At 42.7% G+C, this 17,444-nt stretch overlaps 1 protein-coding gene and 1 long non-coding RNA gene across 3 annotated transcripts in view; both read right to left on the bottom strand.

The window, feature by feature from the left end:
* Nucleotides 1-10,252, bottom strand: part of tox2 (TOX high mobility group box family member 2) — an 88,578-nt gene extending 78,326 nt beyond the window's left edge. The window contains exon 1 of one of the 2 annotated variants that reach the window (XM_027000698.3): nucleotides 9,648-10,252. In XM_027000698.3, coding sequence (XP_026856499.1) covers nucleotides 9,648-9,749 — 102 coding nt within the window. In that variant the 5' untranslated portion in view covers nucleotides 9,750-10,252. The remainder of the gene's footprint in view (nucleotides 1-9,647) is intronic. The other variant, XM_027000699.3, reaches the window with a different exon arrangement.
* LOC145658710 (uncharacterized) lies at nucleotides 3,928-9,640 on the bottom strand. The gene is made up of 2 exons (XR_014124497.1): nucleotides 8,830-9,640; nucleotides 3,928-5,050 (listed from the first exon to the last, which is right to left on the bottom strand). It is a non-coding gene; the product is annotated as an uncharacterized LOC145658710 (long non-coding RNA).
* Nucleotides 10,253-17,444: the final 7,192 nt, after the last annotated feature.

Here is a 17,444-nt window from a genome sequence, read left to right as displayed (position 1 = left end):
ATATACACATACACACACACACACACACACACACACACATATATATATATATATATATATATATATATATATATATAGTCATAGCAGAATTTCCTTGAATGCATATGTACAGCCACTGCTGGGGAGTAGACGTAAACATCTGCTTTGGACCCTCCCAGGTGAAAACCGTGATGCGTATGTTTTGCTGTGTGTGTGTGTGTGTGTGTGTGTGTGTTAGAAGTAAAACTAATGGAAACTAATTTCCTAAATGGTAAGGTACACATCAAAGTGTATACTGGAGCCAGCACATAAATATATCAAATGCACAACGTTTTGTTTTGAATTCTGTTCTTCATAGTATATGTACCCAGTGCCCAGAAGGCTTCATTCAGCCCCCCCTGGTGAAAACGTACATTTTGCAAAGACGTTTAAAACTTTTTGATTGTGATACAGGTTTGTATAATTTCAACTGTGGTCATGTTTAGATTTAGAGTAAGGGAGTACGCTGCAAAATACCGAGGAAAAACAAGACGTTGCCCTTTACCGGGGGAGAAACAACCCTAAAGGTAAATGTCTCCTTGCGCCCCGAACAGACGTCTCTGAGCAAGGCTGCATTCTAAAGCTTGAACTACACCGTTTGCAGGTCTCACTGGAAAGCCACAGATCAGAAAGGTCTGCACCGAAGCGGGAGGGCTAAAAATAATGCAAGCCCTTTCATTGTATTTATGTAATGCTTCCTTTAAAAAGTCCCTCATCAGAGCAGCACGATGGTGAGAACACCACTTTTTTTCTTTGTAGGGAAGAAAACAAAGTATGCTGGCCTGTGCGATGTCGTCGGCGAAGGAGTGCCGGCGGGATTTTTTTTTTTCTCTTTTCTGAAAGCCGATCCCGACACCATATATCGCGTAGTGGGAAAGAGCGAGCGTAGCAACGTTCTCTCGCGAGGAGTCCTGTCTCGCATTACTTGCGTAGTTTGACTAGGACCATGCCCCCGGCTTCGCTGCCACTACAGTGCCACTGAACAGCCGGCAACCAATCAGCATAAACGTCGGCCCTCCTGCGTTAAGTGAACATCCCTGGTGCCCGGCTTGGGATCAGCCCACTGCGCGGTAATTCCGTTTCCCTGTGTAACGCTCCAGCCCTCTGCTGCCACTGGCATTTCCTCTTTTTCCTACCATCTCAGGTGCTTTAATTTCAGCAGAAGCGCATCTGTAATGGAATCAATGACGCACTGCATTTTAGCGCAGGCCTTTGGGTTTTCTCTTTGGACTTCCTGTGGAAGATGGCCACTTTATATCAAAACTCTACAGTTCACCACATCTGTCAAGGTGTGACAAATGGTGTAGTATGGGCCAGGAAGTATTTTGGACGTTCGACCATCAACAAAACCATGACCATCTGATTAGCCCCAAATCTCTGGCTGCTTGATTTTACTTGGATGTAGTTGGGAGAGGTTTAAAACATCCAGATCTTATAAAAAGCAGATGAAAACCACACAGGCAGAGTGATGCCTAGGATTCGGTCTTCATCCCTCCAACTGTTCTCATCTTCATATTATGAGCATACACACACACAAACAAACGCGCTAGTTCAGGGGTTAAAACACTTCCTGACCAAAAAGTGCAATACTGAAAACCACATACACGTGGGTGACAAAGAAACTGTGCTAACTGTGAGATGCCATCCTGTTTGGCTGAGACTCTGCTGCCGCAAAGTTATTTCCTATTTCAGACTTACACAAGACGCCATAGTGCCGGTGCATACAACACAATGACTCTGCCTGTGACGGAAATGAACGTGCAGTGCGGCTTTTGATGTGCTTTGGCGCCATTTTGAAATGCTGCAGCATGAGGAGCACTGTCCGCCTCATGGCTGATGCGCCGGTCTTGTTTACTGGCGCGCCAGAAAAACTGACGATAATGCAAAACAGAAACACTTTTATTTCGACGCATTTCACACATGATTTTCTCGAGGGGCGACACAGTTGAGCCCTTGTTTGGCTTTTAGGCATGTGCGGAGAGCAGCATCAGTCAGCAGTTTATGGGTTCTAAGTTCTGAACCACGCCGGGCGCTCTAGAACAATAAACCTCTGTCTTTCAAGTGACAGTCGGAGAGCGGCAACATCTGGTGGCAGGGCTCATTTTGGGTTTCCACTCTGCTGATTGACGTTATAGTCTGCTGAAAAAGAACGTGCCCCCTGAACAATCCGTCACTCCACCCCATCCCGCCCCCATAACCCGCCATTCCTTCCTCTTAGGTTTCCACCGCGCTGATTGACATTACAGGCCCTTGAAAAATAATGCACCCCAGACAAAAAAATAAATAAATAATCCACTCCCTTACCCACCGAGGTTAACCCACCCCCCCCATCGATATAATGAGGAGCAGAAATATGATGCGATCGGACGGATGGAGGCTGGTAGCTTCTGCTAAACCCACCACCACTTCCTGATGTCGGGGGAGGGGGGTGTTGAGCAGCACAGCACACCGCCGTTTTTCTAATGTAAATGGGTAGGAAATGCCGGCCCACATCAAAACCCTCATCCTGATCAAAGTGCCAAGCACTGAAGAGGATCACGATTAATATGGCTTCGTACGGTCGCCTTTGGTGGTTCGTTGTGAGGTCACCGCCAGACGGTCCTTAAGGACGCTGGCATGGATGTGCTTTCCCCGCTGCTCTGCCCTTATCGTTTCCCTCGCAACTTCGAAAACAAGCTGACAATTAAAGCTATTATGACTGGAGCACAAGGGTTTACTTAATGAATGAAAAAAAACCTACAGTACGAAAACACACACACATACACACACACACACACACACACAATCAACAACAAGGAAAAAAAAGCAACACAAAAAATTACACAATAGAAAACACCCTCAGAAGGAACAGTCAAGTTCTTCTTGCAGCACCTGGAAGTGCTGTAGTACATTACAGGCTGTCAGAGCCTCTCTCAAATGGTCTTGGCATCTCCACAGACGAGGAGACCTTTCTTTTCACCTCGCCCATTTCGGGGAGCTTTTTCGACCGAAGTCTGGCACGTACAGGCATCATTATTATTTACGGTGTGCATTAGTGAAGCAGCGTGCTATTCAGCGTCCAGCCAGCAGCCATTCAAAGCTCCCCCCTTCACAAGAGCTCCTGCTCCAGCTTTCTGCCAAGGCCAATTAGCGCGCTGCTAGGCTAGCACTCCCACTGCTGCTGACAGGGCTTAAAAAACAGCGGCTACGTTTACCACACTACTGAGCCTATATGGATGTATATATCCCTGCATTTGTTTATGAGAAGCGAGGAATTTCTGAATTTCTCTCTTTCATGCCTCTCACAGTAGCAAATATAATAATGAATTATAATGATTTAGTGCTTTGCATGAATGTGGCCTTGTTATACTTTCTGAGCTGTTTTGCCTTTTATAAATGCAGTTTTTAAAAAAAAAATCATTCACTGCAATAAACACAACAAGATTCTATTATGCTATTATGTTCCTTATTTTATTAATCATGCCTCAAACGGTGATTGACAGCCTGAGAAATCTTTCCATTTAGAAAAAGGCACCTAGGAATTGAAAGGGATCAATGCTGTAGACACGCTGAGGCTCAATGACCCATGCGGTCTGCACTAGCCCCGCATCACACACCAGCAAGACAAGTGTCAGAGTGTACTAGCTTTGACTGACACACACACACACACACACACACACACACACACAAGCCCCACTACACAGCTCTGACTCATGCAGTGTGAGATCTCACCAGGCACGGGGTACACATCGTAGCATTTCGCATTTCCCCTCCTCAGCACTGATGCACAGTATGCCAGCAGTAAATGGTTTAATTAAATACAACTTAGAAAATACCTTTCATATACAGGTGTGTGGAAACCTTGTGAACTTCACTGCAATTTTCTACATCTTCTGCTACAGTACACTGCACTTACTCCCTAGATGTTGCTTCATATATATATATATATATATATATATATATATATATATATATAGTGTGTCTGTGTGTGTGTGTGAAAAGAATCATTTTTCTCACTGCAAGAAAGTGACAACATGTAATTTTGTTTAGGTATATATATTTTACAAGTATTTTTAGCTTTTTATCCAGTCTTCAGTGTTCTTGGAGACGAATGATTTTCACGCGTGCAGAACTTTCGGTGACTTATGTCATACTTGTAAATATCTCCACCAGAGCTGATCCTCCTCCCCCCCTCCCCCCTCCACTGCCCGTGGTGGCGTGCGCCCTGCTTTTTGACATGCACAGTTCGGTCCTGAGCCTGGTCTTGAGTTAGGAGAACACCACTGCCATACGCCTGCGTCTGTCCAGTCAGCAGGAAAAGCGGATGGCTCGGTGCAGCCTGAAGATGCTCTGCGCTCAGGGCGCGCTGCCGCCGGCTTCACCGTTCGTTTCGCGTCTGGCATCTCTGCGGAGGCTGAGTCGTGGGAAAAAGAAGGTTGTACGCATGGCGTGAACAAGACTGAGAGGGCGTTCAGTCTGGGCGAGAAGTCCTGAGCGGCAGGGCAACTGCCTGCTGGGGCAGCTCATGCGGCTACGAGCGTCCGGACGCGAAGGGTGAGGGAAATTTTGGAGAAAGAAAATAATAAAATACTGAAGTTAAAGTACGTCAGTGTATGTCAAGAAAATAAAAATTGAAAGAAGTTCTCAGTTGCTATCGTGCTTTTGTATGCCTGGCGTGTGCATGCATGAGGCTCTGTGGCACACCAGTGTTAAATCAGTGTTGTACACCTGAGCAAATCTCATGCTCCACAGACTCTGGCTCAGGGGCTCTCACCAATCTGAAAACATTGCACATGTACACAGAGACAAATAGAAACATTTTTACTACATTTCTTTCTTTATTCATTCATTCCTTCATTCATTTACTTACAGTATATAGTGAGGGTGCTTTGCTGTTCCGTATTGATTTTGTTTTTAAGTCTTGTTCAAGCCAGGCACTTGCACTCCTAGATTCACCCACTCTGCAACCCATTTCCAGTAATTGCACTGCCTAGGAGTTATTTTTAGTTGGTTTAAGCGGCTGAGTAAAAGCTAGAGAGAGAGAAAGAGAGAGCTGGCAAGAGAGAGAGCGAGAGAAAGAAAGCATGAGAGAGAGAGAGAGAGAGAGAGAGAGAGAGAGAGAGATTGTACAGTGTGAAAAAGATAATGGGGCCTCACAATCTACTTAAATGAATTAAGGTCTTTTATAGTCATCAGGTATGTAACAGATAACATACCATCAACCACCCACTCACTGATCTTGGATTCAGAATGAAAATGGAGTTTAAAATGGGTTAAAAAGTTTATGACTGTCACTTAAAGTTTGGTCTAACTTTATGCTGATTAAAGAAACTGGGCCATATGCTTTAAATTCTGTTTGCACAGTTAGCCAGTGGTACATGGTTCAGCAGTGCACCCAAAGTTCGCAGATGTTTAATAACTTCCATTAGTCCATCCAATGAAACAAAAATGCATATTGCATATGATGTAGTTTTCCTGCATGTCATATTGGAGTATATTATCCCTTCAGATTTGATTAAAGTTCTATCATTTATGGTTTTAAAAACTTTTGTACTGCCAATCTATGTCTTATGTATCTTTGGTAATAACTAAAAGTGGTTCAGTATGCTCTGAAACTTTCGTGCATATTTTTGAGTTTGGCAAATGCAACCATATACCAACTATGTATGTCTGCTTTAATTTTAGTATTTGCGTTGTAATGTTTTTGATACTTTACAATGGGGTTGGCAAGGGGCCAGCTTCTCATAACCTATCCAGCTTCAGTTTTTAATGAAGTCAATGGGCCACAGGCTACGCACAAGTCATAATGCATTCAGCAAATATTCTATGGACAAAAACATGCATTTATGAAGAGATGGCCTTTTACCAGAGGAATGCATAGAGAGTATGCTTGACAAACAATACACCCACTCATGAGAAAAAGAGAGAGAGAGAGAGCAAAGAGGAGATGGTGAAAAAGAGACACAGAGAGAGAAAGACAAAGAGAGAGACAGACAGATTATTAAAAAAGTGAGTATGACTCACAACAGTATAGAAAATGAATTTAGGGGCATATGTGGGGGACTGTGCAGCTTATCACTGACTCTCGCTGGCCTTCCTCTACCACTCAATGGTAACAGCTTCCTCATGTACCACTGCATAAAATGGTGGCCAAGATGATCTGACTGTCAGCTAGCCCCCCTATTCCAGCCATCTCGTGGTCGGAGAGCGAGCCTGGATAAGGTGTAATTTCACTCATAAATTGAGCGGAGTGCATCGCCATAAAGACCAGAAAAAGACAGCGGGGCCTGCGGGTCACTGCACTTCAGTTAATGCCACTCTGCAGATTACTCGATTCACTGGGAGGAAATGACATGAATGGGAAATGCATGTGCCCTTCACCAAATCGCAATGCATCAATCCCATACCGTCCCCATGAAGCCCGGGCCGGCTGCTCACAGTGGGCACATGGGCATGCGATCTATGTCACAAGATGTTAGAATGGATTCCCACTTTGCTGGCATTTGGAGCATTTTGTAATGTCTTTTGCTAGAAGACGAATGCAAATAGGTGCTGTTTGCGGTAAGCCCCTACTGAAGACTAAATTGTTTCAAAAACACAAGCCTGAAGCATTTGAAAATACAAGCCCCAATCTGTTCCTTTGTTTCATGGCTGTGGTTTTGTCACTCCCACCCAGGCGCAGACAGTTCTCGGCAGGTATTCTGTTGTTCCCATTGCGCTGAGCAATGCGCTAGGTTCGTCAGCGTCTATGGCGTGCAGCTCAACCGGGGCAGTGCGAGAGGAGGCCCGGGCTGCTGAAGCTCTGTCGTAGATAGGAACTCCACTTTCTGCGCCTAGCTCCAGGGTTTCTTGGGGTGCCATGACGGGCTGCTCCCCAGCGCGCGTACCGCGGCAGTGGGGACAGCGCCGCCTAAGCAGGGCCTAAGCATGCCCGCAGCAGGAAATGAAAGGCCTAGCTCTTCAGAACCGTTTCCGGCTCATGGTGCGCTGCAGAGTCCCGGTGAGTGCCTCCATGCTGGCTGCTATTATGCACCCGCACGACAGCCTTCCACAGGCCACGCTGGCCCATTGTGAGCGTTTTATGATATTAATGCAGGGCTGCATAAAGACAGCCATTGTGGCCAAGGGAGCAGACGTTTCCCTTCAAATTTGTTGCATAACGTCCACTTGTATAAGATCATTTTTCGGCATATGGAGTCGGCGTACTGTACTCTTGCAGGCTTGCTAGCTGATCTTTTCCATATGCTCCTGAGCCACAAGCTAAACTCTGTGACATACTTCTATAAACACACATCACCAAATTATGAGTTTCTTACAGACGAGATGGGGAAGTAATGCCACAGGGTGGAAAGCGAAGCAATGTGAGTCATACATCAAGGCCTTCCTTCTACGGAGTACCCTATATTAGTTCACTTCTAGCTTAGTCACCCAGTGTTAGAGCTCATTTTCTTTCTTTGTTCCCCTTTATCTAGCATTCCATCTGCTGCACTCAATATTATCTGTTGCTTTGCGAAGTCCAAATGTAACTACTTTGTGGTAGAGATTTCAATCGAATGGTCAATGCATGCTTCACAGACCAGATTGGATGTGGTTATGCTAACTCCCTCAGAAACGACCAGCATGCTCCGCAAGCAGCGAAATCGCCAGAACGAACCACAGACCACTGTCACAACTTAATTCATTCAGTAAAGCAAACAGCAAAGAGCCTTTGTGAAAAACGTTTCCTATCACAAAGGCCTTTCTGCCAAGTCTTTGGTGCTTAGAATGTGGACTTAACCGGACTCATCACCATGCCATGCATGTTGCAAACAATTCATTAGTTGTCACACTTGATTGCTTCTTAGATAACAGAACATGCAAATTTGAAAATCTCTTAAACACCTCTAGTGTAATATTCATGCAAACCAATGTTAATTGGTCAGAACAGGTTAAAAAAACAAAAAAAACAAAACGCTGCACCATCTTGAATATCTTATAAAGCATGGGCATAGTCGTTGCTACATGCAGAGCTCTATATGATGCATGGGCTGGAATCGATTTTTTAACTTATTCGGGGGGAAAGCTATTTGAAAGATTTGATAGTAGACAGTAACGTTTCACATATTTTGAAGTGCTACTGAAATCTGCCTGCAATTTTAGTGCGATGACAAGACTCACTGTTTCTGAAATTAAAAAAAACGCTCTGCAAAAGCGTACTTCAAAGCCAAATGTACGTGCGCCTCAGTTTTTACAGTTACACGAAAAACTACCAATATCAAGCAGACCCATCACCATGTTAAAGCATATTTAGTTCGAATTTGCCTTTGGTCGACGTTTGATGACAGGTGCAGTCATTCGCTGCACATCAAAAGAATCGTTAAAAACCCGCCAGCTTTCAAATTTCTTCTCCGAACTTTTTCAGTCTTAAGTGTCATGAACATAAAATTGGAAATAAAAGCGTAGTGAATGTAATATTAAGTGGCTCGAGAGAGAGTGCGCCTCTATGGCTTTTTTGTGCATGTTACAGTAGCAAACTCATCCAAGTTAGAAAGCCACCTTAGAAGGTATTTAAATTACTTACAGCTGTGAGCCCGGCTTGGCTTAAAGCACTTGCGGCGATATACTCTTAGATCACATACATCTATTCTCAGTTGATAGCTGAAATGCATTAAGCTTCGTGATGGCTACCTATCAAGAAGGCATGTGCAAATCTACAAAGTAGCTATAACTAAAAGTTTACATCGGGGTGACACGATTTTAAACTGAATACATCTTCATAAATAATAATAATAATAATAATATAATAATGCAGCGAGTATTGTGATAGTGAAATATAATACGTACGATACCTACTGGGTAACAAAGTAATATTAAAATTATAAAACAGCACAGGCATCCGCAGGCAAAGCAAGGTTGTAGGTCAGTTTTTGTGGTGTCTCATTTATCCAGTGGCATTTTGATCAAAAGCGAATCTGATTAACTGGCTGCCCACTAGTAATTAGGCTCCGAGGTAATTAATTAGTGGACTGCTCTAACACGTGGAAACCCAACTCCGTCACTGTAGCGCCGTTCAGAGGGGTGTAGTTGTATCAACAAGAAACATAGCTATCAAAATTCTGTAGCAAATACTGTTCTAAAAAAAAAAAAAAAAAGAATGCCTTACGTACGGGGGGTGGGGAGGCACACATTCTGCTACGCCCGTATTTGAATCCCGCTCATGCATTTTGTAATAGCAAAGAGCGCTCCATCTCCTCGCTGGGAAGAGCTGGCACTGCGCCTATGGTGGACAAACTCTAGCAGCGCTTTCTCACCTTCAGCCACCCATCCTTGTTTTCGCTGTGGCATCAATTAGCCAATGAAGAGGAGCAAGTGCTTGCGTTGTCCTCAACCATTCCCAGGAGATGCAACTAAGTTTGGACGTTTTCGCCCACTCGTCCCAACTACGCGTTGCCCTACGCGGGATGCTTGCGCCTCATGCGAGGTTACGAACGAACTAAAACGTGAAATTAACCTCTAAGCAATAAACTGAGAATCCATGCTTTCACCATCTGCACATATAGACGCGGCTGCGCAACGTTGACGCATGGTATATTATTTGGGGGGGAAAATAGAAGGAAAAGAAAAGTAATCTGGCGCGTAAAGAAACAAAGCCTTGCTGTTTGGGTAATTACCTTGTTGCAGTGATAATAGTCCAGAGAGGCGAGGCTGGAATCAGTAGGTAATGTACAGGAGCCCACGCTTGAAGGGGGTGCAGGATAAAATCTCACATCCATCGCCCGCTCCGCTAGACTGAAGGCATGAAAACAGGTTCAGCGTCTGTGAGTCCTCGTCCTCTCTCTCTCTCTCTCTCTCTCTCTCTCTCTCTCTCTCTCCCTCTGCTCTCTCTCGCTCTATTGTTAACCCAAACAAAAAGAAACAGAACGATTGAAAGAAAAAGGGGTTGAGTCTCTCTCCAAGCACTCTTTCCTCACATCCGTTCGCGGTTTTTGCTTCGGCAAAAACAGTTCGTGCAACGATACCTGAGTATAGTTTTCTAACTAGAAGCGTACGCGGACAAAATGCGACTAAAAGTTCACTTTTATAGGCAAGGAAAATGCAGTCCGCATAGACAGCCGCTTTCTGAATATGAACCTACTGCAACTTGACAACTAGTGCATTTAAGTTTTTTGGTTTTTTTTAATGAAACGTTGACATCCTATCACGGTAACGCAGTTTGTTGGATTTAGTATTGATCTATTTTCCCACTGGCGCTCTCTCTCTCTCTCTCTCTCTGCTTTGTCATGTAGTAGGAGAATGTACCCATGCGCTCACTGCCAACAGTTCGTCCGTTCCATATGAAATGCCAAGCGACCTCTGCCGTTGGGAGAGGGAATGAGGAGAAGGATGGCGCAGGAGCAAGGGGAGGGAGCCGGGGAGAATAGACCTCAAGCTGGATTTGACAACTACCTACGACGCGCCAAAAAGAAATCCGAAGGGGCTTGTGCGTCCCGGAAAAAACTGTAATGTTCGCGTAATTCTCTCAGACCGCCGGTTAGAATGGCAGGTTATGATTCACAAATGTTCCGTCAAACGGCACAAACACTTAAAATGCTCGTTACAAAATTAAGTGAAGACAGCTCTCGAGCATTTCAACGGTGAGCTAACTTCGAATGGGCTGGGTATCCGAAAAAAAAGCACTGTAACACAAATCCATTGAAACTGACAGAAAATATCTCCACTACACTTGAAATGGAAGAATGTTAACAATAGTAGTGTATCACTGTATTTAGCTTCAGCCCCAAGGCTCCTCACACACCATTACTCGAATTAGCACATCAAAGATATCTATTGCAAGTTAAAGCTAAGTGATCTGTCCCAAGTCTTGGAAAAGCTTGAAATATCCTGATATAAGAATGAAACTCCCTTTGCCGCCACTAACGGAAGGCAAGTCATCTGTGAAAGTATTCAAATATTTAAGGAAAATTATCATCTCTGCAGATTTGAGTGATTCAAAAATATTTTGTGTATTACCTCAGTGCATGTATCCTCATTGTAGTATATAGCAATGATTTCATTATAGGCATCTCGCTCGCTCTCTCTCTCTCTCTCTCTCTCTCTCTCTCTTTCTCACTCTGTGTGTGTGTGTGTGTGAGAGAGAGAGAGAGAGAGAGAGAGAGAGAGAGAGAGAGAGAGAGAGAGAGAGAGCTGTCATTGTCATCACAGTAGGACACTTGTATTCTCTCCAGGACAGTATGTATCAAGCTGTTTATTATGCAGCACGCAGTGTCTGTGTGTGTATGAGTACGTGTGTGTGTGGGACAGGGTCCTGGGGTGGGAACCTGTTTAATAAAAGTCACAGATGGGGTACTCCATGGGCATGTGGAGCCAATCCACAAAAGCAACAGCTTAGAGGTAGAAAAGGGGTGTGTGTGTGTGTGTGTGTGTGTGTGTGTGTGTGTGTGTGTGTGTGTGTGTGTGTGTGCGTTGTCTTGCATGTATGTGCTTGCATGGTTTACATGTTGCATGTTTGTGCTTGTTAAAGCATTTAACAAGCTCTGGGATGCTATGGCGTCATGGGATTGGAATGTGCCTCCTTTTTCTGCATCACTTTATATTAAACAAACAGAAAAAAATGGCAACAGTTTTTTGAAAGTTAGTTTTATTTACTGCAATTGATGGACTGCTATGCATCAACCAACAGGAACCAATTACAAACCAGTTTTAGGCTGCCTTAATCTCTCTGCCACTTAGCCAATTAAAAGAACAAATGACGCTTCTCCTTTTGTAGTTTCAATGAAAAGAAACAGACCACATTGGGGGACACTAAAACTTTCTCAAATAATTAAAATGGCAGTGATTAACTTTTTTTAAAATTAAAGTTATTCTCTCTCTCTACCTCTCTCTCCCCTTCCACACACACACACACACACACACACACACACACACAGTGTAGTTTTCCACACTCCTGTGTGTCTCCTCCTTAAATCCAGCCCAGACACAAAATGTGTAAATGTGTACTCCTTTCATTTGTCCATCACAAGTAAAGGCAGGTATATACTGAGTGGTTGTGCAAGTGTTATTTAATGTCAGGATGATGAGGGCTTCAGTGAACTCCTGGTTTATCGGTGGTGAGCTTGTCAGCTTGGGCTTTCGTCACGGGCTTCCTCGCTGAGCAAAAGCAGCCGCTGTTCGCACTACACTCGTCATACTCGGTCATTTCGAAATGCATTTCACAACTGTTCACCACTGCCCTGTGTGAAGTGAATTAGGGAATTTGGAAAGAAGAATTGGACATAGTTGACAACAGAAAAAAATGAAAAGAAGAAAAAGTCAATCCAAAACCATCTAGATATTAGGGTAAACATGTAGAAATTCCCAGGAAGTGCATAGATTTTCTTGTTTTATCATAACATAAATGTTCTTTAGCTATGAAATTTGGCATACTGTATAATTGCTCTTAAGCAGAGCTGGACTAAACCTCTTGGCCCACCCACTTGGTGGCTTGGTCCGACACCGACAAAGACTCATTTGGCATCTGTGCTGTGATTTCTCTACAGTTGGGAGAGGTCATAAAGTTCATTAACTTATGATTTAATGACTTCTGCTAAGTCCACCATGGTAGTGATTTACTACCCTGGCAACGTGCTGCATCTCACTTATGTGTGTAATTCATACAAGAAGTCTAACTGGGAAAAGAGTCTTCACTAACGAAACCTTACATACGCCAGTGGACCATGTCTGTTAACTACTTCTGGTCACTTTTACACACTTCAGCTTTCAAATCAATTTTACATGGCAGCAAATGTACATAATGACTTAAAGCATAACCTGCCAACAGGTGGCCAATCCAGCAGTAACGTTAATCCTTATGGACAGCCAATTGAATAGTTTTTGCTAACCAGCTTGGTCCCAGTTTTTCATGACAAAACTGTATTCTAATATATACTGCACATTTGTGGCAGTGTTTTTTAAGTGTGCTCCACCGCCAGTAGAAGGGCACCCTATCTGTTATTCAGGTTAGGTTCCCAGGTCGAGTCCCACTTGTACAATTCCCAGCAGGGCCAGCTGTACTGTGCTATCCTGTTGTGTGAAACTGGCTTTGTTCTCACTCTGAGAGAAGGATTGCTTTCTTAGTCTTCTGCTCCTCACTTTGCAATTTACCAACAAGTTTGGGGTTTCGATGGTCTGTATGTTTCAGTAGTTTGAACAGACTACTATACATTTATAGGTTTATGTTGTCATCTCCGTTACAACCACGACTTTAAGACAAAAAATCATGGTCAGTAATATGACAGTAATCACATTATTATTATGTGTGGATGAAGCCCAAAGCTTCTAGTTAAAACCGCACATAAATATTTTTCCTTAAATGAAAAGGTTGAAAATATATACATATATACAAGGACAAGGAAATCTAAAGAAAGAACCCCTGCGTTCATGACTGTTGGTCAGGAGGATGGCAGAGAGATAAAACAGGGGACAGGGTGGGCTTGGCATAGACATAAATAAGCATGCCAGTATAAAGGCAAGCTGGTCAGACGGAAGCTAATAATAGCACAATCATAAGAATAAATCTCCTCTTCCTCCTTGTCTGTAGTTATTGGCAGATGTACACCACCTACCCAATGTGATCATTATTCTAAAAAATATATTTAAAAAAAGCTTCTACAATTACTACTACTACTAATTATGATGATGATAATATAATATAATAATAATAATAGTAGTAATAATAATAATAATAATAATGCATTTCCTGCATGAAAGAGAATCATGTGTATAATCAAAGCAGTGAAAAGTCTAAACTGTGTGGGTGCATTGCAGCACTGCAGTAGGTGTTCTGGGGGAGCTGAGGTGGCTGACTGATGGGACTTCTATGTTTATCAACCCCTTTTATACCCCCTTTCCACTTGGGGTTTCGCCTTTATGGGTTTTCCCCAAAGTTTCCCCAAAAGCGCCGTGGCACACTGATTATGGGAAAATAGTTCTCTCTGACATTGAAGATGATAACAAAAAAGTGCTTTGGGGAAACTGTAGGTTCAGGTCATTTGGGGAGCCAGACTGCTAGAGTGAGTCTACTGAAAACAGTAGTTTGATTTCATTTTGGAGAAATAGCTAGTGAACTTGTCTTCTGATCAGATAGCACTTTCACTCTGGTAAGGAGATGACCTCTCTCATAACTCAGAGTCTTTAACAAGCTATAAGATGCAAGACTTGACTGCTATAAGACTTGACTGCTATAAGACTTGACGTGACTGAGATTCTGGGAGCGAGCCCCTTTTATCATGGGATGAAAAGCACTTTGTTAACCCTGCCCTTAAACTGCACCAGAGATCTTCCCTGCCTGCTAAATGTGGGTGGAGCCCAACCGATCTCCACGGCTGCTGATCACTGCATGCTGCAATAGGATTGGCTGAACACCACTGTGATGTAGCTCAGCTCCAGCAATGAGGAAACACACACACCCACCCTCTGATATGAATGCATTATTATTTTGTTATGGTACTGAGGTCACATGATGCGAGGAACAGGTTTCATTGAAAGAGCAGTGGGATTCTTTTGGTGAATGAAGGGTATCATTAAGTTTATTTGTGAGGGTCAGCTTGTTTCTGACCTGATCTCCTTTGTTCTGCCATATGGCATCCTGTAATGAAAACCAAAATTCATGTTGTTTGTTTTGTAGATTACTGATGATGCTTTTACACAACCCAATTTTTGTTCATGCTTTATACATTTTTTTCTATACAAAAATAGAATGTTTTATACTGAACAGCACAATAGGATCCACCCATTTACCATACAGTTGCTGTAGATGGTATATCTTTATAATAGCAACAAAAAGATCATACTGCACCTTTCCAGAAGGAGAAGAATTAACACATTTTAACTGTTACTTTGGCCTATGTAGGAGCTGCCAATTAATCAAAATGTATGTCATATTAGGCATAAGTCTTCTTTAAATCTGAGCCTAATGCCTTGTATGAGTTTCTTTAATGTTGATTAAATCGATTTCAACTCTCCAAAGTCCATCACCAAGCTCACAACCCCTCGGTCTCCATCTGTACTCTCATGTCCCTGAAAAAACACCTATTCTGTTTGCATTGGGAATAATAAGGCCACGACTTGCTTACTCGTAATAACTGTGACATTTAAAAATTAAAACGAGTGCACTCTGCTTGGCGAAGAGTTGAATTTTCCCTCAACGAAAACCTTGACTCTGAGCCAACAAAATGACTAAGATCAGCAGTTTGGTTATCGTCAGGCACTCTGTCGTTTTACATTTGCCTTTCATCCACTCAACTCTCGCACAATCCACTCTGTCAACCTGAGAAAGAGCTGGCTGATTCACATGGCTGAAAGCGAAAGTCCCTGTTGGATAAAATGTGCATATTCTCTCTATTTCACCCCTCCGTGTCTTCTTGGTCTGCTATTCTGCCTCTCTGATTTCTTCAGACATCCCCTCTCTATTTTTACAAGCTGATACAGAAAATCACCACTTAAGCGGGAAGTCCAGTTCTCCTAGTTTTGCAACACACGTATGTGCGCGCGCACACACACACATACACACACATGAACACTGAGCAAAGAGAGAGAGAGCACAATGAGAGAGAGAGAGAGAGAGAGAGAGAGAGAGAGAGAGAGAACAAAGAAAGAGAGAGAGTGAGAGAGAGAAGGGGTTAAGGTTTGCGTAGTCTGGCTTATCATAATATGCCGATGTAAGACCCGATGAACCTCTCTCATTCTTTTCAGGCCCTCTGTAATTGATTAATGCCTCCACTCTGTTGGGAGCATGACCTTTGTCATGGCACATTAATGCAAGTTTCACTCCTCTTGGATTCAAACTACAGAACAGAGGTGAGACGAAAAGAATCTTAAGGAAGAAACACACGGAGAGGTGAACAATCTTGCCACAGCGCTTCTGATAACCATTACATTTGAATAATTTGTGAGACCAATGAACTTGTTAACAGAGCCATTATTTGACAGAAAGGATTTTGTTTTTATTTCAACAATGTTTTGGGTTTTCTACCAAATTTTCTCCAAGCGTAGTCATTGCCAATTCCTAGTCAACTAGGTGTCTTCTCGCTCTCATGGCAGCTAGCACCCTAAGAAAGCTAACGCCCTCACTGAGATGTGTGAAACCAGCCGCATCATCAGCCATGCAACGTTTAAGGACAGCACATGTTTGGAGAAGGCTAACTGCCCAATTCTGTACATGTGACTTAGCAGACGCTTGAATAGCATTGCGTTCACCAGCAGGGCCGTTCCTCCCACTCTGAGAGCATAGCCAATTGTGTGCTCTCTTGGGCTCCTGGTCAAATATGGCTGTGTTGGGACTGGAAGTGATAATCTCCTGAAGATGAGGAAAATATGTTACTCTGGGAGTCTGTTTCATCTAATGCTTCTCCTTTTTATCAGGCTCATCGTTTGCTTATTTGTTCATTTGTTTGTAAACCTACTTTGGGTATTTCTACCTGAAAACAATTTTAATAAAATGTTTTACTGTTTACTCCACTAAATGTTTGTTTTATGCTCTACAGTTTGTGCCCACTATGTTAACAAGTAATACTGTGCTAATTTTGGTTATCATCAAACCCTTTCATCGCTTTCATAATTTCCCAAGTGGCTCTCAGGAGATAATTAGAATTTAAATAGTACACACTTACTCCAGTTCTATCAGAAACTTAAAAAATATATATATTTTAAAGGAGTACTTTTACTTCCAGCCATGTACAGTGTTCTCAAAGGCAAACAGATGCTGTGATGCAGGTGAGTCTTGACTCTGAAAGTCAAGTGTGCCATTTAATTAATCTCAAAATAGTCCTCTTAAAGGTAGTTGAATCAAAAAATATTGGATTAGAGCAATAGCTCTACAATAGCTCTATGATTCAGGATACTGCAATTTTACATTCCTTTATTTTTATACTGTCTCAGGGAATTATATATATTTTACTCTGGACAGTGCTACACCTTTATTAGTGCACACACATACACATATATACACACAGGTAGAAACACACAAATAGGCAAACATATAACTACTTGGGATAGATATGTCACAAGTTAATGTTACATGAAACCATGGTATGTCCTGTATCTTCACATAATATACATTCCTTACTCAAATATAAATGCGAGCAAGCCTGTGAAAACTCTATCCAACTTACATTTTATGTCAGGATACCTCAGCGGAGTGTAATACAAGTTTCATACAATTCCTTAGTGTATTCATACATGCGCCACGAACGCTTGGTGCAGTTAATCCAGTTCAAGATAATCGCATGTAGACACGTATTGCATTTTTACAACATGATGTGTTGTGTCATTAAATTTTGAATCTGCTGTAATCTGCAGGTATTACTGGTACTGTCATGTAGGATGTCGTGTAATATAAATGTTATTAAGTTCATCTAGTAAGAACATTAAGGTCATAAACATTTTATTGTCATAATTAGCAACTTGCTAGTCATCGAGCACTAAACTACATC

The sequence above is a fragment of the Electrophorus electricus genome, chromosome 7 (assembly GCF_041902795.1).
Source record: "Electrophorus electricus isolate QZ-2024a chromosome 7, ASM4190279v1, whole genome shotgun sequence".
Taxonomy (NCBI): domain Eukaryota; kingdom Metazoa; phylum Chordata; class Actinopteri; order Gymnotiformes; family Gymnotidae; genus Electrophorus; species Electrophorus electricus.
This window is presented reverse-complemented; position numbering and strand designations above follow the sequence as displayed.